Below are 23,412 nucleotides of genomic sequence, written 5' to 3'. Positions count from 1 at the left end.
TTTTATTGTGGAAAAAAGATGATTGGTATGAAAGCATTTCAATTATTTTGAAATAAATAAAAGAGTATACAAGTGTAATTATATCTTCTCCATACATTAACTGAAACAAAAATATATAGAAAGTAAAACATAAATAATTGAAAAGAGAAGATAATGTGTGTATATACATATTAATATTTTCAATACATATATATATATATCAGTAAAAAAGAAGTAAACAAACTTTTATATATAATTTTAATCTAAAACATGGTTTTTTATCTTTTTTGAAAATATATATCTGCAACTACACAGATGCAATTTTATTACTTTTAATTAATTAAAATGTAATAATTCATTGAAAAAGGTATATTTTCTACGATTATTTTCTGATAATAAATATTACTATTGTTTATCTTTATTTTATTTCAAGTAGGATAAAATATTGTATATTATGCATAGAATGTTTTTTATATTTTGATAATTTCACATTTCATATTTATTTAATTGTAATCTGATAAATAATAATCTCTATAATTTTTTAGAACGAATTGAATGTCTTGAAATCTGAGATTTTTCATTTTAATTGTTATATATATTTCACTAGAATTAATACTTTTCACAGAAAAATGTTTCGAATATAGAAAGAAATAATTATAATGTTACTTCAACGTATTTATTAGCCGATAAATTCGAATTCAGTTCTATTATATGCAAGATAGAAATTATATCCAAAGTATAATATTCTAGAGACCATGATAAATATTTCTGTAATCATATTCAAGATTAAAGTTCGTCTTTTTATTAAATTGTATTACACAATACCGATCATATTTTAATAACACAATTAATATTTTTAGCAAATGTCTGAATTACATTTAATCTATAGTCCTGATGGTAATCATTTTGGTATCTAATTTGAACATCATCGTAGAAATGGTTATAATGGCAGAAATTCATGTCTCTAGTGTTGTTTAAGTTTGTGAAACTGAGTGACAAAACAGATATCTATTTTGTTAAGAATATCGTAACGTGTATAAAAGTTTGATCTTTTGGGACTCTTCATGCAGAAATCTTTCTTCTAGTGGAAATACTAAATAACGAAACAACGTTCTCTGTATCATATACATTCGAAGTCAACATCGACGTTTTTGTGTTTTTTTTTATGCTCATTTACTTTGTTTATTATGAATTTGGTGGATTTTTTCGTGCTATAACTTAACGACGGATTCAATAATATAGGTAATTAAATTTTATCTATTTTTTCATCAATATTTTGATTATATAGATCTTATAACCTTTTGCTTTCATTTGGTCGTTCTGATTTCTATTTTTTACAATATCAAGATCACCGATCGTTCGTTCAATGTTTTTTCCGAAATTCGTCAATTTTCTGTGTAGTGTAATATTAAGGTGCGATTGTAATATTAAGGTACTAACAAAATATTCAAGAGAGAAATTACTTAACTATTTTCGTTTTGTTATGTTATTATATTGTCACTTTTTGTAGCGACTAAAATAACGAGTTATTGCCATTAATAGTATTCTAATATTGTATTAGTTTTTCATCGTTATAGACGTGAAGATATGAAACATAGTTTAAAATAGTAATATTCAAATTAATTTGTAAGTATTTATAAAAATATGTACCTATATCTTAACTATTATAAGTTCTAGAATATCATACATTATATGGTATAAAAATCGTATTATTTATAACAAATTTTATAAAATATAAAAATCATATCATTTAAAATCTTTATATTTTAGTTTTTAACATATAAATAAATGCTTATGAGAACTAATCTTTATAACAGTATTTTTTATAAAGGGAAGGTGACTTGTTTACAAAATGTAAAAATTTTTTTTAATGTTTAAATAAAACATAAAAGTAATATAATTTTCTTTAATAATATAATGTAATTTAATGTACGATTAGATATTTATATTAGTAAATTAAGAAGTTTGAACAAATATTTTATATATAAGAATATGGATTATATGCATAATGTAAATTTTTTGAAGTAATGCTTAGATAGCATCTTCATGAAAATTAAATTCTTCACTTGCCAATAGGTTCATTCTCATTTTCCGTCTTCGATTTTGATATGACCATTGCCATGGTGCTGTGATAAACAGGTAAAAATTAAATAAGTACAATTGAAATTAAAAATTAAAACAAAGTGTTTGATATTAATTAATAACCTGTTACTTCTATGTCACAAATTTTTTGTCTTTACCTGGTCATTACAGGTTACTACTAGGAGTTATTGTCATGGACTATCTTCGATTCTATGAAATTAAACAAGTTACAAGTGATGCAATAGAAAACAAGTGATTGTGGTAATTGACATAAAAGAGTATTGGTGTGCCCTAGCAGGTATTTTGTAGTGGAGTCACCAGGCTATGGCTAACCTGAACTTTGAGCAACCACCACGCAGTATTGCGAACGCAAGCCTTATATCGCGTACAGGTGGTGGGGGGGGCTTAAATTCATCGACCCTTACGGGTCATGTCACACCTACCTCGAGCATGTTCTCAGGCTCATCTGCAAGCACTTCCAGTTCGGTTAACTCTGCGGTAGTAGTTACTAACGTTTATCCTGGAGCATCAGGAGCAGGCGGTGGACAAAGTAGTCATCAGTCTCAACAGCAACAGCTCTCTCCTATGGGCACCAGAGGACTGTTTGGACAGAGAGCTTTTACAGATAGACGTACAATGCCTGCTCTTGGGTTAGTTTCCCCATTCCATGTGTAGAACATAGGAATGTTGTCTGAATTTGTTATGGTTTTAATGTTAAAGTATTATCCATTATGATATTATATATTTTGTTGTATATCTATTATATGGTAATTCTATTTATAAAACAAATGAAAATATTAATATAAATTTATAGAACATCAAATCCAATGGCTAGCATGGGCACATTTGGAATACCTCAAAGTCGAAATTACGGATCTCAAATCAATAATTTTCACTCTGTTTTTGGCAGTGGAGGAGGTGGAGATACAAGTACTCCTCCATTGTTGGATCTATCCGAGTTTCCTTCATTAACAAACAGAGGACAGGGTGATTCTATGCCGCAACCTAGTCCTATGCCAGGCAAACAACCTTACGGTTTGAACACATAATAATTTAAATTTTAATATATAAGTAAATATAATTTTTATATAAATATTTATAACAATTGTAGTTGGGATGGTAAAACAACCAACATCTGAATCAAGTGAGTTTACAATGAGTTCTGAGGATTTTCCAGCATTGCCTGGAACACAAAATAGAGAAGGGCCATCGCCAGGTGGAGGTGTTTCTGGAGATAAAAACATACCTGTTGGACTTGGTCCTGAAATTGGACAAGATATATTGCAGGCAAATAGAGCACCAGGATCTGAAAAGTCCCAATTAACTAAAAGAGGTGTACAAATATTTCCTGACGGTATAATAGTTATCATTACAACTTATGTTCTTTTTTAATCATGCAATTACATATATATCTTTTTTTCAGGCAAGGTGCTTAATTTACCAACTAGTATGATACAGGACCAGTTTGGAGTAGTTGGTTTATTGACATTTATTAAGGCAGCTGATACAGATCAGAAGTTAGTATCTTTGGCATTAGGCTACGATTTAACTTCATTAGGATTAGATCTTGCTTCAGGAGATAGTATTCATCAAAATTTTGCCGGACCTTGGACAGAAAGAGCATGCCGACCTCAGGATATCGATTTTCACGTACCGCCAGAATACCTTATTAATGCAACCATCAGGTATTTTATTTTATTAATGTCGATTTTTATAAGTACGAATCATTATAGTAATTAAACTTGTACACTTTATTTTAGGGATAAGCTAGCACCAATTAAGCTAAATCGATACAAAGATGATCTACTATTTTATATGTTTTATACAAATATGGGGGATATGATGCAAATAGCAGCAGCAGCGGAGTTGTAAATATGTTTTTATATTAAAATTTTCGAATATTTTTTCTACTAGACTTTTAATAATATGTATGACTTTATTTGGAACATGAAGGTACACTAGAGAGTGGCGATATCATATGGAAGAAAAGGTTTGGATAACGCAAGCACCAGGATTGGGACTTGTAGAAAAAACATCAACATATGAACGCGGTACTTATTATTATTTTGATGCGCAAAGTTGGAGAAAAGTAGCAAAAGAATTTCATTTGGAATATACAAAACTAGAAAGTAGACCTATTCTTCCTGCGAACTTTCACCTATACCTGCCTTGACTACAGGTATCTACAAAGATACAATTCGTTTTCTTTTTTCAAATTACTTTCTAATTTGAATTTAAAAAAGATTGTAAGTATTTTTATTGAGAATTTGTATTTATTGCAGATCTGCTTGCAGACCATTGTACTGTCTTTAAGCTGGACAGGAAACAGCTATTGTATAAATGAACAAATTTAATAATCTTTAATAAAAACATAAAATTTGAAGAGTACAGAAATGAAGTTCTTTAATTACTGACTCAGTTAGAAATGGAAGTGAGTCTAATCTATTTGATATTGACATGATATTAATGATTTTGATACGTAAACCTATATGTTTTAAATGTTTAGGTGCTTATGTATAGAATGATATACTTTTTGATGATATTATAGTAATGATTAGGATTTTGGCAATGTATATAATAAAAGTAACAAACAGTTGTATTATTCAACAAAATTTTGACACTTAGGCAGCTCAAAATGCAATATGTCCACAAATTCTGTACCTATGTGATCATTTATTTTGTACCTATGTAATTGTTTAGAAATGTAAATGAAATGTTTTTTAAAAAGCGAATTTAGATTTTATAAAATGTCAGCAAATTAATATACTTTATTATTTATCAAAATTCATGAAATATATTACTATATAATGTAAATTTTTTAATGTAAAAAATGCCTTTGGACATAAAATATTTAATTAAAAATAGTAAGTAGTATGATATAAAAATGCCGTTGTTTAAAATTACAATTTATAAAATTTTTGGATCACTTAAATTGCTTTTAACAGAGTTTAGTTTTAATAAACTATAAATTATATAATACGCTTAATCTTGTTGTATATATGAGTCAAAGATTTGAAAATGTAAAATAAAATTTATATTTAAAAAATACAAAACATAAACATAAATGTTAATAATATTAATTTTAATTTAATAATTTTTAAGTTAAATGTATTTCATTTCTAAATTTTCTGGTAATAGTGTGTGATTTAAAACGTGGTTAAGTTGGATAACAAATTAAGTACTTTTAAAAGAAGTTTTCATGCTATTTGATTAATTATTTCTATCCTTTTAAGTTCTTCCGGTTTTAATATTTCAATAATGTTCTTTGTCAAATCTTAGCTTTAATAAATAAATAACACTTGTTATCATAAATCTATAAAAATTTATTATGTACGACTCAATTCCATTTCTAGCTTATAATTGTACCATTATTTAAAATATATTTTCCTTTTATTCCGTTATTTATTACATAGACTTCTATTTATATATTTTTCACATTAAAAATATTCTTAGAAAAAGATTGAATAACTTCCTGTTTATAATCGTAAAATTTGTTTTATAATTTTTCGAACTGGTTAGCAAGATTAATTACATCTTCTGATGTGTTTATAAAATAATTTTCAATGTAATTTTGGCTGTTTTTTTCACATTCATCTAGGTAATATCTGTTGAAATGAATACTTAATTAAATATACAATACAGTAAATATATTAAATTAAATAAAGATATGGATTAAATTACCTATAGTTTACCATAATTCCACAGCTATTTCCAACACCACGTGGTGAAGGGTCAGCCAGCCAATTTATTCTCCACATAACAGCTCCATTACGAAGATGAAAGTTTGCTGTAATATAAAAAATGTTAGCTGTTTAGATTAATTTTTCCATGATATGTATAAAATTCGATTTATAACAATCAACCCACCAACATTATTTAAAGCATAATTTCGTCTCTTTTCCTTATATAAATACCATGCACATGCCCTAAGTAATGGCTTCCGCAAAATTTCGCATATTGCAATATCACGAGTCCATAATGAATTATTAAAAATTTTTTTTAAACCCAAAACAATATTTTCATTGTTTAAAACCTTTTGTACAGATTCATATTCTTCATTTGTAAACACATTATGTATATCTAAAAAGTATTTTATACCAAAGTATAATATTTTGGTGCTCAATCTTATATGGTTATATTAACATTAATAAATTTTATGACCATTTGAAATAAATTGCAATTACCTTGTTTTGTTTTTTCTAAAAACCAAGTTCTAAAATTAGGTATTGGTGATAAAGTAGATAATTCGGTTATCATAGGAAATTCTGATAACACTTGTTTTGCTACTTCTTTTATCAAATAATTACCAAGTTCAATACCCTAAAAAGAATTGCGTTTTGATTTGTATGTTATATAAATTTGCATTTTTAGATATTTATATACGTACTTGTAATCCTTTCTGTGTAGAAGTTATTGAATAAAATATTGCAGTCTTTATTTTGCATTTATCTTCTTCTAAAAATGTTACTTCTGTTTTTGGATTATCGAGAATTCTGACCTTCGCTTCTTCAATACCTCTTAAACTATCTATATGTTAATAACGTATTTTACTTTGTGTGTTTTTACTTAATGTATATTATTCATTATATTGTATTTAATTTTATGTGTAAAAGATATTTATTAAGATATACCTGGTATAATATCACATAATGCTGTATGCAATACAACAAGAGGTTCTCGTGGCATTGAAGGATGAGTAAAAATATAACATCTTCTATATGGTCCAACTCTTTGTTTCAAATCTAGCCAATTTCTTATGGGATGTATTGCTTCATAATCTGAAATCTTACAATTTTCAAATAATAAAGAATATAAAATATGTTATACTGTTTACTTGCCATTTGTATACCTTTTGTAGAATATCACATGAAGTTTGCCATGTTACTCTTTCTAAGTGTAGAAATCCTACTGAAAACCAGAGTAGTAATAAATCACGTAAGGTAATATTCAATTGCTGAATTGCAATACTTTCCTCTGTGTCTTTAGCTTTTAATATTAATTCCTAACAAATATATTTGTATAAAAATAAGTGATGTACCCTACTTATAATTTTGTATGTAAGATATTTTATTATATTTTTAGTGTAAAATTTATTGACTGCAGATTGTAAATCAATAATTAAATTTTAAGAAAATAACTATTTTTTGAAATATTTAGAACATTAAATATGAATTTTATATAGCATGAAGTAATTTTATCATTAAAATTGAAGTTATGTTATTTATATCATTTTAAATTGCTTACTAATATATCTGTCCTTAAATCAACAAGAAATTTTACACCATTTTGAAGTCTTCCAATTGTAATAAACAACCATTGGTAATCTGGTGTTAAAGCATTTTTTAAATTTCGTTCATAAGAAACTATACGTCTCTCATTATTTGGCTGAAATAAAAGAAAAACAGAACAAAATAATTGCAAGTATTTTTTACTTATATTAATGCGATTTAAAAGTTTTTTTGGATTTTTAAGCTTTAATATCACAAAATTAAATATTTTATTTAACAAAAAATTAATAATATACAAACCTCTGTAGACACAAATTTTTCTGCTATATTGAATATAACAGGATGTTGAACAGCATATTTAAATGCTAAGATGCGCAAAATTTGTTCCTTGTCATTTTTGCTACTTTCTTGGTATGTACTACATAAAATACGAGCTTTGTTCTAAAATAAAATGTTAATTCTATTATATTATGCAATGATTTTATGTATGTTGCATAGAAATATTGTTAATTGAAACTTATAAATTAATATTTTTATTATTTGCAATTTATGTTAAATATTATATAAGTAACGATTTTGAGAAGTATGTTTTGGTTATGTAACTCAAAATAGATTATTTATTATAAAAAATTTAACAAAAAGGTTAGATAATATATTATATTGGAAAATGTAATTTCAAAGATAAAATTACTTTTATTATTGTATTTATATTGTAAAACTTTAAAATAATACGACAATATAAGGTTATGTTATAACCTTACTCTATATATGATAGTACTATAAAATAAACGTAAGATAACATAATTTTTATTTATTTTAATTCGATATATATCATTGTTTTAAAAGATAATATGTGTGATATGCAAAAATTTAGAGATGTAAACCATAATTTTTAAATGTAATACAAAATATCATAAAATTTGAAGAATAAAATTTATATGTTTAACTTATTGGTTTATGTTAAATATGTTTGATGTTCATTTGTCAATTATTGTTAACCATTAAAGATCAAGTAACATTTACGAAATATTAAACAATAATTTATGTTACTAACCTCAACAATCCAATTACAAATATTGCTATTTTTAAATTTGAATACTCCTTTTAATTGATTTTCAAAAGAAATAGTTTCACTGGACGTAGAAGTATCATATAGATTCCGTATAAGAAAAGATCTGAAACTCTTTTGTGTTATATTACCTTTTAAAATACATTTATTACTATAAATATCAACTAATGCTTTCACATGTGTACTTTTGAACATCATGTTTACTATTGACAACTATCATAAATCATGTAAAAAATACTTCAGTTACTTGAAATTACAAAACTAATATCAGAAGGTAACTGCTTCTTTTAACTTAGTTGAGTTTTTCTATAATAGAGATATTTTTATCTGATATGACATCCACACTTTGATATTAACATTCAGCTTAAAGGATAACAGTTAGATAGCATTAAAATATTGAGTACTTTTTATACGTAACATACATTAAGTAAAAAATTTAGCCTATCAGAAAGCTAAATGGTAATTTTTATTAATATGCAATAAACTAAGAAAGGATTTAAATAAATTTTTGCGATATATGAATAAAATCCTCGATCTGTTTGTCACTTTTATATTGATAAAGATGCACTCTTTTAATAACATTGATTATTTAATATATTGGAAAATTTAAATACAAGTTGTATAAAAAGAATGTCAGACAGTGTAACAAACAGAGCAAAATATGAAAGTTCTTTTGATAATAGTTTTTAATCTTTTCTCTATTGCTACTTTTCGTGATAGATACAACCGAGGGAAGGATTTCCTCTCTAACGTAACGTATTGTCAAAAAAGGTGTACAATGTGAAACAGTTGGCAATCATTAGTACTAAAATGGTGCTATAGTCGGAGACATTATGATACGTATTTAATTGCAGATCGATCAAAAACAAATTTTACTAAGCGTACATACTTTCAAAAATAAATGTGACCCTTTATCAACGTACAGAATGCAGATAGTGCATTTTTCTTGGGGTCTCATTTGGTATATTTTATCTACTTCTCAAGGTAATTTGACTATCTGTATTCTGTTTCATGTGACAGTTATTCAGTTTTGTAATTACACCTATTGTTATTATAATTTATGATAAGATTCAAACATTTTATTAGCTTTCTTTTGTGTTACAGTTAATGCTGATTATAACATTACATTAACACATGATGGCCCTGTAGTATTAGGTGGAACTATTACATTTAAAGCTGATATCTTTTATAATGGTATAAGACCATCAGAAACATTTAAATATAAATGGAGTGACAATGCATTAACTCCTCATATATATGAGGTTAGTTTCTTTTTATCCTATAATTTATTCAAAATAGTTTATCAATACATTTCATAATTAGATTATCAATTGAATTGTAAACTTTGCCCTGAAAAGAGAAGTTTTATAAAAGTATAATTCCTTATGACGCGATATTAAATAAATTTAATTGCTCAAAAACCTTTTGTTACAGTTTTAATAAAAAAAAATCAGATTATTATATTATAATATGTTTCTTACATTTCAGTATTATCATTTATAAAACCTTAATGTATAAAACCTTAAATACTAATTTTGAATACATATATAACTTTGACTTTTCATAGACAGGGGCTATATCAAATACAACAACATATTGGAATTTAAATATTGCCCATGAAAATTATACAATTGGAAAATATGAAGTTGAAGTAGTGGTTTATAAATATGTCGTGTTTTGGTGGCAGGATGTTACCAGTACCCGTACCGAGTTTTATGTGACTGGTAAGTTAAGAATTGTTAAAAATCATTTTATAATATATTAACTTTTTGTCTATTATGTATATCATCAGATTAATGTTTTAATAGAATCTTTCAATGGAGACATCAAAGTTATACAGCCCAACAAAATATCAATGGATACATATGTCTCTTCAGCATCTGAAGCAAACATGACAATAAATATAAGAAAAGGAGATATGGATTATTTGATGAAAGCCACATCAGTATCAATTTATTGGTTTATAGATTGCAGATATTTTGGTCAAACGAATGACTTAAATTTCCTCTATAATTTTACAACTCCCGATACATCACATGTGTTAGAAGCTTTGGTCGTTGCATCATACGATTCACCAACAACAACTGTTCCACCTACTACAACGGTTCTACCAGTAACAACAACAATTATTCCTTCTAGTATAACTGTGCCAAATGTTACAATATCAAATACTACAACAGAAGGTGTGATAACTACTACCATATCTAGTAAAAGCATAACTGCAAAACCAATATTAATATCTACAACAATACCTCTAAATAATTCAGAAAATGTCAGTATTTCCAATGTAAATATTTCTTTACCTTATATTTGTTCCAACTCTTCGATAATTCCACCAGATCCTAATAAAACATATGGGCACTTTACTAAAAAAATTGATGTTCGTGGTAAGTAATATATTGTATGAGATCATATAAAATAATGATTTATGTTCAGTATAAGTTATAATAATGTATATTTATGGAATTTCTAGCACCTATAATGAATATATCAGTAGAGGGTACAAATTGGATTCAACCATGGGATATGTTATCTCTTAATGTAACATGTAAAGGTTCAGGACCTTTTAATAAGTGCCTTTATTTTCATAGAGGGAAGTATAATGTTACGGGAAATGAAACATGCGATACAGAAGATAACCTTTATTCTTGTAATTTTTCCATCATACATTATTTCTTGGAACCTAGCATATATACAATATTAATTATATTAGATAATGATGTCAGTAAACAAATCTATCCCTTGACAATAAATATTTATAAAGGTATATGTTATAAATATTGATATCAATAATAATAATAATAATGATACAAATTTTGTCTTTCTACAAATATTAATTGCTTTGATTACATTTTTAAATGTGTTTTCTAGTGACAACAAAGCCACAATTATCAGTGATTGTGGTACCTGTTTCTTGTTCTCTTGCTGCTGCGGTACTCATTATTTTTGGCATTGCATATTACATACAAAGTAAAGCAAGATTTACAGTGGAAGTTGCAGATTTTGACTTTGGTCAAAATAATCCAGAAATGGAGTATAAAACATTTACAGAACGTTTAAGAGATTCGATTAATAACGCTATAAGACCAGGAAGCAAACGGATAAGTGTATGCCAGCCCTATTATGGCAGCATGAATCGCTAACAAGTACAGATTGTACAGACTACATATTCTTTGACTGTCCATGACAGTCTTCACACATTGCAAAATAATGTTAATATATTAGCATCTAACACATAGTAGCGCCTTGATAGAATGACGATCATTCGTCAATTCTTATTACAGAATGATCATCCGAGTAATTGATATACGAGAAATGAAATTGATATTATTTCTTGAATCTCGAATCTTGGTATTATTTCATTAGAATGTTATTGTCAGTGTATGGATTACGTTATTGTATCGATTATCATTCTATACTTTTATTATCTTCATTTTTAAGCACTAAACAATACGAGCTATTCTGCATTGCCATTATTGCTTTTGTATTGCCATTACTGCTTCTGCATTGCCATTACCGCTTCTAACATTTCTTTACTTTTCTTTCCTCCATTTAAATACATGCTTTTATATGCACTTTATTATATTTATGAATTATTTATTGTTGTATTTTTATATACAATGTGTCGAATTTTAATGGAAATAATTAAACATCACCTTTAATTTTCATTTCAATCAAACACGCTTTATGTTATTTTTGACATCATAAGGTAATGAACATTTTATAAATTTCAGGGTTACAAACCTCTTAGTAATTCTCAAACTATTCAGTGATGTTTAAAATGAAGAAAAAAGTATTGAAATTATCAAGTATTTGGATTAAAGACTATGGGAGATTGAACAAGTGAAGAAGATGCTAAACGAAATGAATTACAAGAAGAGTTTCAAAATTAATATATCTTACGACATTTTTAAGTATCAAATAATTTAATCAGGAAGTTATTAATATTATATCATTAATAATACGAATTTATTCATTCCAAGGAATTTATAAACGAAATTAAAATTGTATATAGAATAAATAAATATTGTATATATAGGCTGTGTACATAGTATGCAATGAAATATTGCTTTTGATGTTTTGCGGAAATGAAGTTATAATATTAATTTATAATATTTTTTCTAGAATTTTAACATTGTGAAATTTCATGAAACACATTTTTTCTACTTTTAATGTGTTTAACTTCGGGTTACTGGATTCATGTACTACTTAACTCATTCATCACAAGAAAAATATTGGTAAGCACGTAATTATATAAGCATGTAGATTACCAATTACAAAAGCGTGATAAACAAAAAGATATAATACTTATTTGAATGATACATCTTGTAATGCGAATTTTTCGTATATATATGTGCTTCTACACATATACATGCAATTTGCATATACGTATATAGTATTAAATTTAATTACCCAGATATATGAAAGTATTTCAGTAAGTTATTCAGCTAAAACTACTTATAAAAAAAATTGTTAAGTTAGATTACGATTTCAATGATTCAGTTATAAAGTAACCTACTAAATAGTATTTAATAAATAAAAGTGTTCTTGTAAAGAATTGGTGCTACTGTTATTTTCCATCATTTATTTATGCTTCTGTAATTTCAATAACGTTTAAACGAGGAAGGAAATTAAAAAATAACGCGGGTAACAGGTGGCACCATCTGTACACGATTATTGCGATCAAAAAATCTGCGTGTTCGTGAGTTCGTGAGAGTTCATTGGTAATATCGTTAGGGATTTAAGATGGCGGCTGATGAAGTAAACTTACGAAATTGTGCTCTGTTAAAAGTCGTTTGTGCTTTTGTCGTTTATTGAATATTGTCAGTTGATAGTTTCAATTCATCTTTATGTAATATCGATTTAAGATCTTCAACGAACGAAACGTGTCTCTCGAAAAAGTAAGATATAAACTTTTCCCGAGTCACGGGCTTACAATGTCAGTAATTGCCTCAAAGCCATGCCACGAGAAAGAGAATTTGAAATCAACGGAGGAGGACGATTGGAAAATGCAGCTTGCATTTTGCAAACCACGGCATACAGCGACAATTGAAGGCGTAAATTGCATTACACAGACATGGAGGATGAAAGAACGGGTTTGTTACTTTTTTTCTTTGCTTCTTTGGTTGATATACCCTGACAAATTATGTACTTAATTCTATGATAGAGTTTTATAAATTTCTATTTTCTAGATGAAAACTGTGAGCGTGGCTCTAGTTTTATGTTTAAACGTTGGTGTTGATCCACCGGACATTGTCAAGACGCAACCGTGCGCACGTCTCGAGTGTTGGATCGGTATTTATTTTAGTTTATTTACATCCCCACAATTCCCCGCTGCCATTGCCATTATGTAATGCATTTTGAGGTTATGCATGTGGATGACAGCAGTCTGTAAATGAATGCGATTTTAGTAAATAAGCTGTAGATGGCGTTATATTTATTATTAATTTGAATATTTTATCTGTAGTATGAGAATGTTTTTTTGCTTTCTTTCCTTTGTTTTTCTTTTACTGGTTATTTCAAATGTGCATAATTTCTTTTTTGTGATTGCATTATTTTATAGTTTTGTATAATTGTATAATTATAAACAAAAATTGCACTGGTTTTAATTATTCTATTCAAATGATCTAATTGTGACTTGAAACTTAATTGTTATTGATTACAATTAGAACAATTATAATTTTTAAAATTTTATAGATCCTTTGTCAGTGAGTCCACAGAAAGCTTTAGAAACTATAGGTTCTAATTTACAAAAACAGTATGAACGATGGCAACCAAGAGCTCGTTACAAACAAAGTTTAGACCCCACTGTTGAAGAAGTTAAAAAATTGTGTACTTCTTTGAGACGAAATGCAAAGGAGGAAAGAGTTCTTTTTCATTATAATGGTCATGGTGTTCCTAAACCTACTAGTAATGGTGAAATTTGGGTATTTAATAGAGTTAGTAAACTCAAGCATTTTAATTAGTATAAATAATAATTTGATAAATATTTTTAATATCACATTATTATTGCAGACATATACACAATATATTCCTTTGTCTGTATATGATTTACAGACATGGATGGGTGCACCTAGCATCTATGTATATGACTGCTCCAATGCAGGTATTATTGTAGAGTCTTTTCAACAATTTGCAGAGCAACACGAGAAAGAATATGAGGTATAAATATTAAGAGAGATTTAAGTAAAAGTAATTGTCATATGTAACCATATTGAAAATGTTACTTTATAGATGGAAAAGCAGGCAGTTCAGCAGAATCGTGCAACTGGAGTTGCAAGTGCCACTGCACCATCCTATAAAAATTGTATCCAATTGGCAGCATGCGCTGCTAATCAAATCTTACCTATGAATCCAGACTTACCTGCAGACATATTTACATCATGTCTTACAACTCCAATAAAAATAGCATTGCGATGGTAAGATAGAAATATAATTTGTTGAAGATATACCAAATTTTGTATAGTACCAGAGTTAAACTACTATTTCTTTTGTAGGTTTGTCATGCAAAATACATCAAAGTTGGTACCAAAAATATCACTAGATTTAATTGACAAGTAAGAATTATATATAGTAGGGACAAGTTTATAGTACTTATGTATATAGTATTTTCTTGAACGAAATAAAATGTTGAAATTATGATAAATACATTTCAGAATTCCAGGACAATTGACTGATAGAAGAACAATGTTAGGGGAACTTAATTGGATTTTTACAGCAATTACTGACACTATTGCATGGAACACATTGCCAAGAGGTAAATTTGTATACTATAATTGTTGTTAGAATATATAAATGACAAATACTAAATATATTCGATTTATAGATTTATTTCAGAGATTATTCAGACAAGATTTATTAGTAGCTAGTTTATTTAGAAATTTCTTACTTGCTGAAAGAATACTTCGATCATATGACTGCACTCCAGTTTCTTGCCCAAAATTACCACCTACTTATCAGGTAAATAGAAAAATATTTTAACCTTAATATTTTTCTAAAAATTAGGTATTTTTTTTATTTATTATTATTCTTTCATTAATATATTTATCTCTTATTAATTTAGCACCCTATGTGGCAGGCATGGGATTTGGCACTTGATCTCTGCTTAGCACAATTGCCATCTATTCTTGAAAATGAAGATCAATTTATACATTCACCTTTTTTTGAAGAACAATTGACAGCCTTTCAAGTATGGCTTACACTAGGTTCTAAAAATCGCAATCCTCCAGAGCAACTGCCAATAGTACTACAAGTGTTATTAAGTCAAGTTCATAGACTAAGAGCGTTAGAGTTATTAGGGCGTTTTCTTGATCTTGGTCCATGGGCAGTGAACTTGGCTCTTAGTGTAGGCATTTTTCCATATGTTTTAAAATTACTTCAAAGTAATGCCAGAGAACTACGTCCACTACTTGTTTTCATTTGGGCAAAGATTCTTGCAGTTGATAGTGTAAGTGTTAAGAATTTCAATATCTTAAACCTTTCATTAATTATTTATTATATTTTAGACTTGTCAAGCAGATCTTGTACGAGATGGAGGGCATAAATATTTTTTATCTGTTCTTCAGGATACTTCTATACCGGTATTATATTGTTATACATAATTTTATCGAAAAATTTTTTCATGCAACTTTTTTATACAAATCTATTCTGTTTTAGAGTGAACATAGGACGTTAGCAGCCTTTGTTTTGGCTAGCATTGTCAATGACTATCGACCGGGTCAAGTAGCTGCAAATCATGGCAGTCTTGTCTCAATTTGTCTGGAACAACTTGGAGATTCAAATGCTTTATTACGACAATGGCTATGTTTGTGTCTCGCGAGACTTTGGCATAATTATGACAAAGCAAGATGGTGCGGAGTCAGAGACATTGCCCACGAAAAACTGTTTACATTATTACAGGACCCAGTTCCTGAGGTATAAAATCATTTCATGATGAGGTCAAATTCATTTATTTAATGTATTAATATTTATGCATGATGATAGTAATATATTTAAAAAAGAAATAAAATTATATAGGTTCGAGCGGCGAGTGTTTATGCTTTGGGAACATTCATAAATAGTGTAACAACACGAAGTGAACATGCGAATAATATTGATCAAATTATAGCTATGACGCTTATTAATACTGTGTCTCATGACATGTGTCCCTTAGTTAGAAAAGTATGTAAGTTTGTCGTATAACAATACATATTCTAATTATATACGTAATATTCTTAATATAAAACAAATTATGAATTATTTTACAGGAATTAGTAGTAGCACTTCAGTGGATGGTATTACATTTTGAAAATTCGTTTGTAACATTAGCATTGGCTGAAGAAAATAGTCGAAAAGATCTCGTAGTGGAGACGTTATCGCCATTTAGTGGAATGAGACGTATTAGTTCTAGAGATAGGTTGAAAATGCTTTCTCCGAACAACACGTACAGTGTGGATAGTACAGATGGATTTGGTCAGGATCGTATTAAAAGAGTGTCGTCGTCGTCGTCTATTAGTAGCTTAGGTAAGTGATAAAATGTGTTGCTTTTAGCTAGAGTTACTAGCTTTATTGCCGGATTTTCGATAACAGTTCCTTGTATTGTTTCATTCATGTACCAGGAAATAATTGGGAGTTCGTGAGGAAACCTTGCGAGTCACTTGGTAATAATGATTGGAAATTCCATTGCATGTTCGTACATAGTTCATCCTTCATTTTTAGATCTCGTAATTTTTAATTTATAGCCAATGCTATATCACTATTTTGTTATTTACAAGCACATTATCGTAAGGAACAGATATTTTTCTATATTAAAAATAAAATACAACAAACCGTGTTTTTTATTACTTGTAGGGCACAGTTCTCTTGGAAATTTACCAAGTCTTTCCTATGGTAGTGTATATATGAAATTGTGGCATGGATTATGCAGTCTTGACAATGATCCTCATCCTGTGGTTGCTACTATGTCTCAGAAGGTCACAAATCATATTCGAAATCAGGTAAACACGATGATTTAATAATGATTACATTGATTTATATCAAAATTTAATGAAATAGTACAATATTTCTTAACTGCAGGTCAAAGAATCCTCTGCACCTAAGGAAGTAATTGAAACAAAAATATCTTCGTCACTGTCTCTTCCGCCTTCTCCATCAAATCGTACTACATATTTAAGGTTAGTCATTATTTAATATATTTTTATATATGATTTTTATACTGTTATGTTTAACTTATTCTAAAATAAAGTAATAGCAAAGGAGAATCACCACCTACAGTAAACTCTGGAACAGATTTATTACGTTCGTCGAGAATACCATTGCATGGCAATCGTTCAAGAAAACCAATTCCCAATACAGTAAGAATTACTTGATGTCGTTTATGAGTAATGCTGTTTTACTTATATTTATAGCGGTATTTTATTGCAGATTTCAGAAGAAGCAGATGAAGTTGCTGGAATTAAAACACCATTAACTACTTCACAATTTGTTGAATGGAGTTGTGCTCAATTTGCTCAGCCTGTTAGTTTAGAAATTGAAACTGAATCAATGAATGACATGGAAAGTAGAGCACATTATGAAAGAGAATGGCGGTAAGAATTCTTAATGTAATTACTTACTATAGTATCATTGCAAAGAGAAAAACTAACTTGCAGTCTTCAATATTTAGATACTTAAGAAATAAGAAACAAAGATGTGATGCAAGAGAAGAACAATTACGTGCAGTACAAAGTAGGGTAGAATCACAAGTATTTCACACAAGGTGTTCACATTCTCCAGAAGTTTTAACATTTCATCCTTTTGAACCTCATTTGGCTGTAGCATTGAAAGATTACTTTGGGTATTTGTTTTAATATAGTCTAATTTCGTTACTATCATATGAGACATGATATTACTTAATAAATTATTTATTTACAGGGTATGGGATTGTCAGACCGGTACAAAGTTAACTTATTGTGCAAGTCATGGAAATAAAATGTCTCGTATTACAGCGCTGGAGTTTATTAATGCTCACGATATAACGTTATTAATGGCTGGATCTGATGATGGTTCGGTTAGAGTGTGGAAAAATTATAGTAGTATGTTAAATCGCGATCCAGTTTTACTTACTGCTTGGCAAGCAATGGCTGATATACAACCTGCAACAAAAGCAACTACCGGTATGTATATTCTAGAATATCAATGTATTTATTGCAACTATGTACATTAATTAAAATTGTTTGTAGCAACAGCTGGATTAGTTACTAAGTGGGAGCAAAGATCCCTTACATTGGCTGTAACAGGTGATGTTCGTATTGTCAGACTTTGGGATGCAGAGACTGAATTAAAGAAACAAGATATACCAACAGGTGCTGATTGTTGTGCTACATGCGTTGACGTCGATGGTATAGGTTAGTTTCTTACATACTTTATATTAATTTAATTGCAGAATTAGATATACATGTAAAAGGCGTAAAATGTGATAGAAGTAAACATTATTTTATTTAATTACACATAGGTGCCATGATGGCAGTAGGTTGTGGAGATGGTTCAGTTCGTTTATTTGATAGAAGATTGCCCCCTTTAGAATCAAGAGTTATGATTTGGAGAGAGCATACAGCATGGGTGCTAGGCACATCTTTGAGAAAATGTGAAAGATCTGCGCCGCAACTGTTCACTGGATCATCTTCAGGAGATATTAGAATATTTGATCTTAGAAAAAATTCTTCTGTGAGCACTGTACAGATAACACAAGGTATTACAGCATTGGCAGCACATGAAATGGCTGATATTTTTGCATGGTAAGTTTAGGATATTATTGACCGGAATCATAGTAAAATTATACAGATTATTTCAGATCTGTTTATGCATATTCTTTTCAGTGGATCAACAAATCACTGTATAAGTGTATATAACACTATGGGTCAACACCTAAACACAATAAAATTTCATGAAGGATTTATGGCCACTCGTATTAGTCCAGTAAGTTGTCTAAGTTTTCATCCTTATCGTGTGATTCTAGCAGCTGGTTGTGTAGACAATACTATCACAGCATATGCATCTGAATCACGCAGATGACTAATAGAGATGGAATTGTTGTAAAATTATTTTTACAAATGTAAATCAATGGTACTTGATACTCTTAACACTAATAGTCAGTGAAAACAAATGTTAGGGGCGTAATATTGGACTTTATTAGGAAAATTAGAAGGTGCATTCTTATTTTTCACTTATTTACGATTTTCTACTGCGTTTTTTTCGTATCTACAAACGCCTTTCTTTGGAATTAATTTATGTGGAGAAACTAACAATAATTCTTGTGATTACAAAACCTGTGAAGCAACTAAAGTCTTTTGGGACGACCAAAGAGAAGATAATACAAGCTACATGTGCAAGGGCAATGTAATATTTTGAAACGCAGTTGAAAAAAATTTGATGTTCTTACGAATAATGATGCATAATATATGCGTATGTGATGCAACGAAAAAGATTTGAATGTATGTATGAATGTGTTTAATATTTAATAAAGCTTGTAACATTCGCAAGGAAATAACCTTGATTATTGTGCCATGCAAAATTAGCTCCAATTAGATTTATGAATAATGTTTCATATAAATTTAGGTAATAGAAGATTCAATTGTTTTTCACATCTTAATAATTCCTTCCCTTAATTCTCTTTTTATTTCTTAATATTTTTACAAAATTTTAGTCTTGGAGCTAGAATTTATTTAAATAATTTAACTACATTTAGTTTATGACTAGTATCAATAATAATAAAGATCAATAATAAAGAATAAATATAGTAAAGATTAAAAGGACCGAAATAAATTACTTAAAATGGCAACTGTATGAAACAATGTTTCTGTATTAATGAAAAATTTTTTGTAAATTTGCTTTATGTATATGTTTTTATTTATAACTCTCATTATGAAACTTTTCGTTGCAATTTTAAAGAAAAAGAATTGTTTTTGTAAATATTATGTATCATATATTTATCAACAACAATATTATTTGTTAAATGGTATTAATGTTGCGTTTAAGTAATAATGGTTTATAAGCGTCTCTTTGTAACTTGTGAAAATACCTCTCATCATGTTAAAAATTTAAAAAGTTTGTAAGGAAATGCCTTCTCAGTGACAAATGATTTAAATAATTATGCAAATATATATAATTTGCATTTGACTAATTAAGCCACTATACTATTTGGAAAGTATTTTATGAATATTTATATGTTGTATGTGTGTGTATTTTATATTGCTATTGTAACCCTTCATTGCTACCGTTATTGTTTATGGATATTATAATCGTTTTGAAAGAATGTCACATCGGTATGTATCAAGAAGAAGCAATCTGATTTTATATGTATTAGTAATATGAGTATAATCTAAATTGCATAAATGATAAGGAAGAGCAAGAAAAAATCAGGTAATAAATTCGCGAATAAAAATGTACATAAGTATAGAATATCAAGTGTAATGTTTGAAAAACCGCAATGTTAAAAATATAGATTTACTTCCTCGTATTATATATACAATAATTTTGTTAGTAATATTTAGCATTCAGAAACGCGATAAGAGATGTGGATTGCTATCTTTTAAATATATGTATAAAATAAGGATCTCTGATGTAGTTGCATATATAAGATGTTTCAAAAATTGAGTGCATTCATACTCACGTATAAATGTAAAAGAGTAAATTTTTACTTAATAACGGAGTACATAACAAATAATGTTTATTTGTGGCATAGAACCCTTTGTGCGTGTATATAAAATTTATATATAGATTAAAAACACGCTTTGTGTTTGGAGAAAGAGATATTTATTTAAATGGAAAAGATAAGATATTTTAATCGTGAAATTGATGTAGCATTACAATTTATCAATTTGTGACACGTGTTTCTGCCAATACATTGGTTATTTTGATTGTAAACTTCCGGGACACATTATATAACCGGGGTTGATGGGAATTTTAATGGAGACATCTAAATGGTACTTACTCGTTAAATTCAGCATTAATTGTTATATAAACGCTTAGAATTATTTCTGTATATATTATTATATATACGATGCACCGTCATATTGCTATCGTTAACGATAACTATCGGAAACGTGAAACATTAGGAGAATAATTCACGACAGGGCGAATATGGTGTATTATTTTGCGCTGTAACCGTTATTATACATATATGATCGCCTTGTAACAAATATAATATAATTATGTTATTTCAGTGTAAGATTAATTTGCACAATTGTTTATTTACTAACGCAAATGTTAGGTAATGGCGGAAGGTACGTAATAGATAATATCTTAAAAATTTTTATTACTAATTATGAATAATAATTATATTATTAATCGTATTATTATTATATTTTAGAGAATTATCAAAGTATTTAAATTAATCGTGTGATTTATTTTTGAATAGATATGTTACAGTAATAAGTGATAACTGTCATAACATAAATAAAATGTAACTATTATTACAGAATAAACGATGAATTAACATGATTATATATATAGCAATACGTATTGACTAATATGGTACAAATTGGTTGATTAGTCTTGTAACTGTCATTGATTGGTTTATGTCGGAAGGAGAAACCTACGTATATATATTGTAAATATGTATATATGAACTTAGTTACTTACTAATATTCAGATCATCGTCATTCTTAGATTTGCAGTGTCACTTTGCAAATGTAAGTGTAAATCAGAGTGAAGGAATGGGTCATCAAAGTGTAACTAACGGTTTGTATATTTTAACTGGTTCTGTTAACAATAGAATCTCACCATATCACAATCTCGTTGATTATAGTTGCAACAAATTATTGCTTGAATATAGTATTTAAATGTTAACCAATGAAACAGATGTTATAATGTTATTTCTAGGATAGCTTAGAGATAGATCTATTACTGGATTGCTGTATATCATTACGATTCGTCAATTCCGTTCGAGAGTACTAAATTTCAAATTTCTTATTTCCGCAGTTATTAAAAACGTGCCTTTCGAAAAAATAATTGAAATAGGAATACGATTATACAACATTTGTTTATTTTCATAATACAATTTTTATTATAATCATTACATATATATAGTAGATGTAAAAAACAAATTCTGTATTTTTGGTTTTATGGTTTATAGCTTTAATGCAAGTTCAAATATTTTCCCGCCTCTTAGCGTGTATACAGCGCCGACGTTTAGTTTTTAAAATAACTTTTCGTTTAGCATTCTGATTAGAAAATAGTCGTAGATACAACGTGTAAGATGTTGATGAAGTACATATTTAATATTGCATTTCATTTGCGTTTTAACTTAATAGCAACGTTGCTAAAGTTGCTGGAACGAATTCTGTGCTTACAATTAGTGTAGGAAATGATACAATTCTATCAAAGGAGATTTTAACTTTAAATGTAGCTATGTTCCAACTATAAAAATGACTAAGAAGCTTAGAACGAAAAACAATAAGGAATACAGAATAAAAATGAACAAAAAAATAGAAAGAGGAAGTCACTGACATCAAGAGAAGGTATTTCAATGATTAAAATATTTCTAATGTAAATATAGAAGAAACCATTTCAAAAGTATTTTTCTATATAAAAGATATATTTTAAATAATATGAAATTAAAACTACATACTGAATTCTTTTCCATAGCTAATATACATATTTAAATACAGCTTTTGATCAGTATCTTTATTAAATTCATTAAATTTGAATTTTTAAATAAAATTAAATCCATGTCTGATGATTTGAACGAAGGCTACTATAAATATGTAGCTTGTCGCGAAACAAACGCCTGGAAGATGTGCATCTAGGTATCTACGGTTTGTTTTATGACGGAGCGGAAGAAGAAGAGAGGTATTAAGGCAAGCGCTTCCTTTAAACAATATTTACTCTTACTTCCATATTTTTCTTTAATCTTATCTTCTTTCACTTTACAGAATGTCCCGACTATTTCAACGACCTGTTATACGTATTAGCAACCAGTGTTACTAGATAAAAATAGGTTCGGGTACTGACCTCATTTCATGATATTCGGGAACAAGGATAAAGTAGTTTTCTCCGTGCACTTTCCTGTTATCCTGGAAGTTTAAACGCATTATT

At 28.2% G+C, this 23,412-nt stretch overlaps 3 protein-coding genes across 5 annotated transcripts; 2 read left to right on the top strand and 1 right to left on the bottom strand.

The window, feature by feature from the left end:
• Positions 1–909: 909 nt before the first annotated feature.
• On the top strand, positions 910–12,916 carry LOC117156574 (regulator of gene activity protein). The gene is made up of 14 exons (XM_076617588.1): positions 910–1,221; positions 2,056–2,118; positions 2,233–2,711; positions 2,876–3,096; positions 3,173–3,415; positions 3,485–3,746; positions 3,822–3,929; positions 4,015–4,190; positions 9,463–9,620; positions 9,926–10,082; positions 10,167–10,745; positions 10,832–11,122; positions 11,230–11,465; positions 12,093–12,916. Exons 3-14 carry the CDS (start codon positions 2,386–2,388, stop codon positions 12,129–12,131), a joined length of 2,796 nt encoding a protein of 931 aa, XP_076473703.1. The 5' UTR covers positions 910–1,221; positions 2,056–2,118; positions 2,233–2,385; the 3' UTR covers positions 12,132–12,916.
• Positions 5,430–8,728, bottom strand: LOC117156572 (malonyl-CoA decarboxylase, mitochondrial). 2 transcript variants are annotated; one of them, XM_033333712.2, is made up of 10 exons: positions 8,344–8,728; positions 7,590–7,730; positions 7,306–7,446; positions 6,911–7,063; positions 6,693–6,846; positions 6,449–6,588; positions 6,246–6,381; positions 5,929–6,141; positions 5,743–5,848; positions 5,430–5,666 (listed from the first exon to the last, which is right to left on the bottom strand). In XM_033333712.2, exons 1-10 carry the CDS (start codon positions 8,554–8,556, stop codon positions 5,558–5,560), a joined length of 1,506 nt encoding a protein of 501 aa, XP_033189603.1. In that variant the 5' UTR covers positions 8,557–8,728; the 3' UTR covers positions 5,430–5,557. The 2 variants fall into 2 exon arrangements, with proteins under 2 accessions (XP_033189603.1, XP_033189604.1); XM_033333713.2 differs by lacking the exon at positions 6,911–7,063 and having other exon boundaries at positions 8,344–8,727.
• raptor (regulatory associated protein of MTOR complex 1) lies at positions 12,473–21,819 on the top strand. 2 transcript variants are annotated; one of them, XM_076617587.1, is made up of 24 exons: positions 12,473–12,596; positions 13,227–13,454; positions 13,551–13,653; positions 14,056–14,297; positions 14,416–14,520; positions 14,593–14,777; positions 14,856–14,915; positions 15,015–15,115; positions 15,185–15,318; positions 15,422–15,805; positions 15,864–15,938; positions 16,015–16,272; positions 16,375–16,518; positions 16,605–16,860; positions 16,956–16,997; positions 17,188–17,333; positions 17,413–17,510; positions 17,582–17,690; positions 17,761–17,924; positions 18,002–18,172; positions 18,250–18,491; positions 18,558–18,722; positions 18,830–19,112; positions 19,194–21,819. In XM_076617587.1, the coding sequence occupies exons 1-24, from the start codon at positions 12,531–12,533 to the stop codon at positions 19,387–19,389; spliced, it is 3,957 nt and encodes a 1,318-aa protein (XP_076473702.1). In that variant the 5' UTR covers positions 12,473–12,530; the 3' UTR covers positions 19,390–21,819. The 2 variants fall into 2 exon arrangements, with proteins under 2 accessions (XP_076473702.1, XP_033189595.2); XM_033333704.2 differs by having other exon boundaries at positions 14,374–14,520.
• The last annotated feature ends 1,593 nt before the right edge of the window (positions 21,820–23,412 follow it).

The sequence above is a fragment of the Bombus vancouverensis genome, chromosome 4, assembly GCF_051014615.1.
Source record: "Bombus vancouverensis nearcticus chromosome 4, iyBomVanc1_principal, whole genome shotgun sequence".
NCBI classification, from domain to species: Eukaryota; Metazoa; Arthropoda; class Insecta; order Hymenoptera; family Apidae; genus Bombus; species Bombus vancouverensis.
Note: the sequence above shows the minus strand (reverse complement) of the source record. Positions and strands in the feature narration are given on the sequence as shown.

Excerpts from the sequence above, each read along its gene's own strand:
- LOC117156572 (XM_033333712.2), bottom strand. The coding sequence starts at position 8,556 with ATGATGTTCAAAAGTACACATGTGAAAGCATTAGTTGATATTTATAGT. Across the intron at positions 6,589-6,692 it reads ATTATGTGATATTATACCAG|ATAGTTTAAGAGGTATTGAA; the intron begins GTATATCTTAAT and ends ATTAACATATAG. Across the intron at positions 5,849-5,928 it reads TTATGCTTTAAATAATGTTG|CAAACTTTCATCTTCGTAAT; the intron begins GTGGGTTGATTG and ends TTTATATTACAG.
- raptor (XM_033333704.2), top strand. The coding sequence starts at position 12,531 with ATGTGTTTAACTTCGGGTTACTGGATTCATGTACTACTTAACTCATTC. Across the intron at positions 16,998-17,187 it reads GAAACCTTGCGAGTCACTTG|GGCACAGTTCTCTTGGAAAT; the intron begins GTAATAATGATT and ends TATTACTTGTAG. Across the intron at positions 19,113-19,193 it reads ATGGCTGATATTTTTGCATG|TGGATCAACAAATCACTGTA; the intron begins GTAAGTTTAGGA and ends TATTCTTTTCAG.
- LOC117156574 (XM_076617588.1), top strand. The coding sequence starts at position 2,386 with ATGGCTAACCTGAACTTTGAGCAACCACCACGCAGTATTGCGAACGCA. Across the intron at positions 9,621-9,925 it reads TAACTCCTCATATATATGAG|ACAGGGGCTATATCAAATAC; the intron begins GTTAGTTTCTTT and ends GACTTTTCATAG. Across the intron at positions 10,083-10,166 it reads TACCGAGTTTTATGTGACTG|AATCTTTCAATGGAGACATC; the intron begins GTAAGTTAAGAA and ends ATGTTTTAATAG.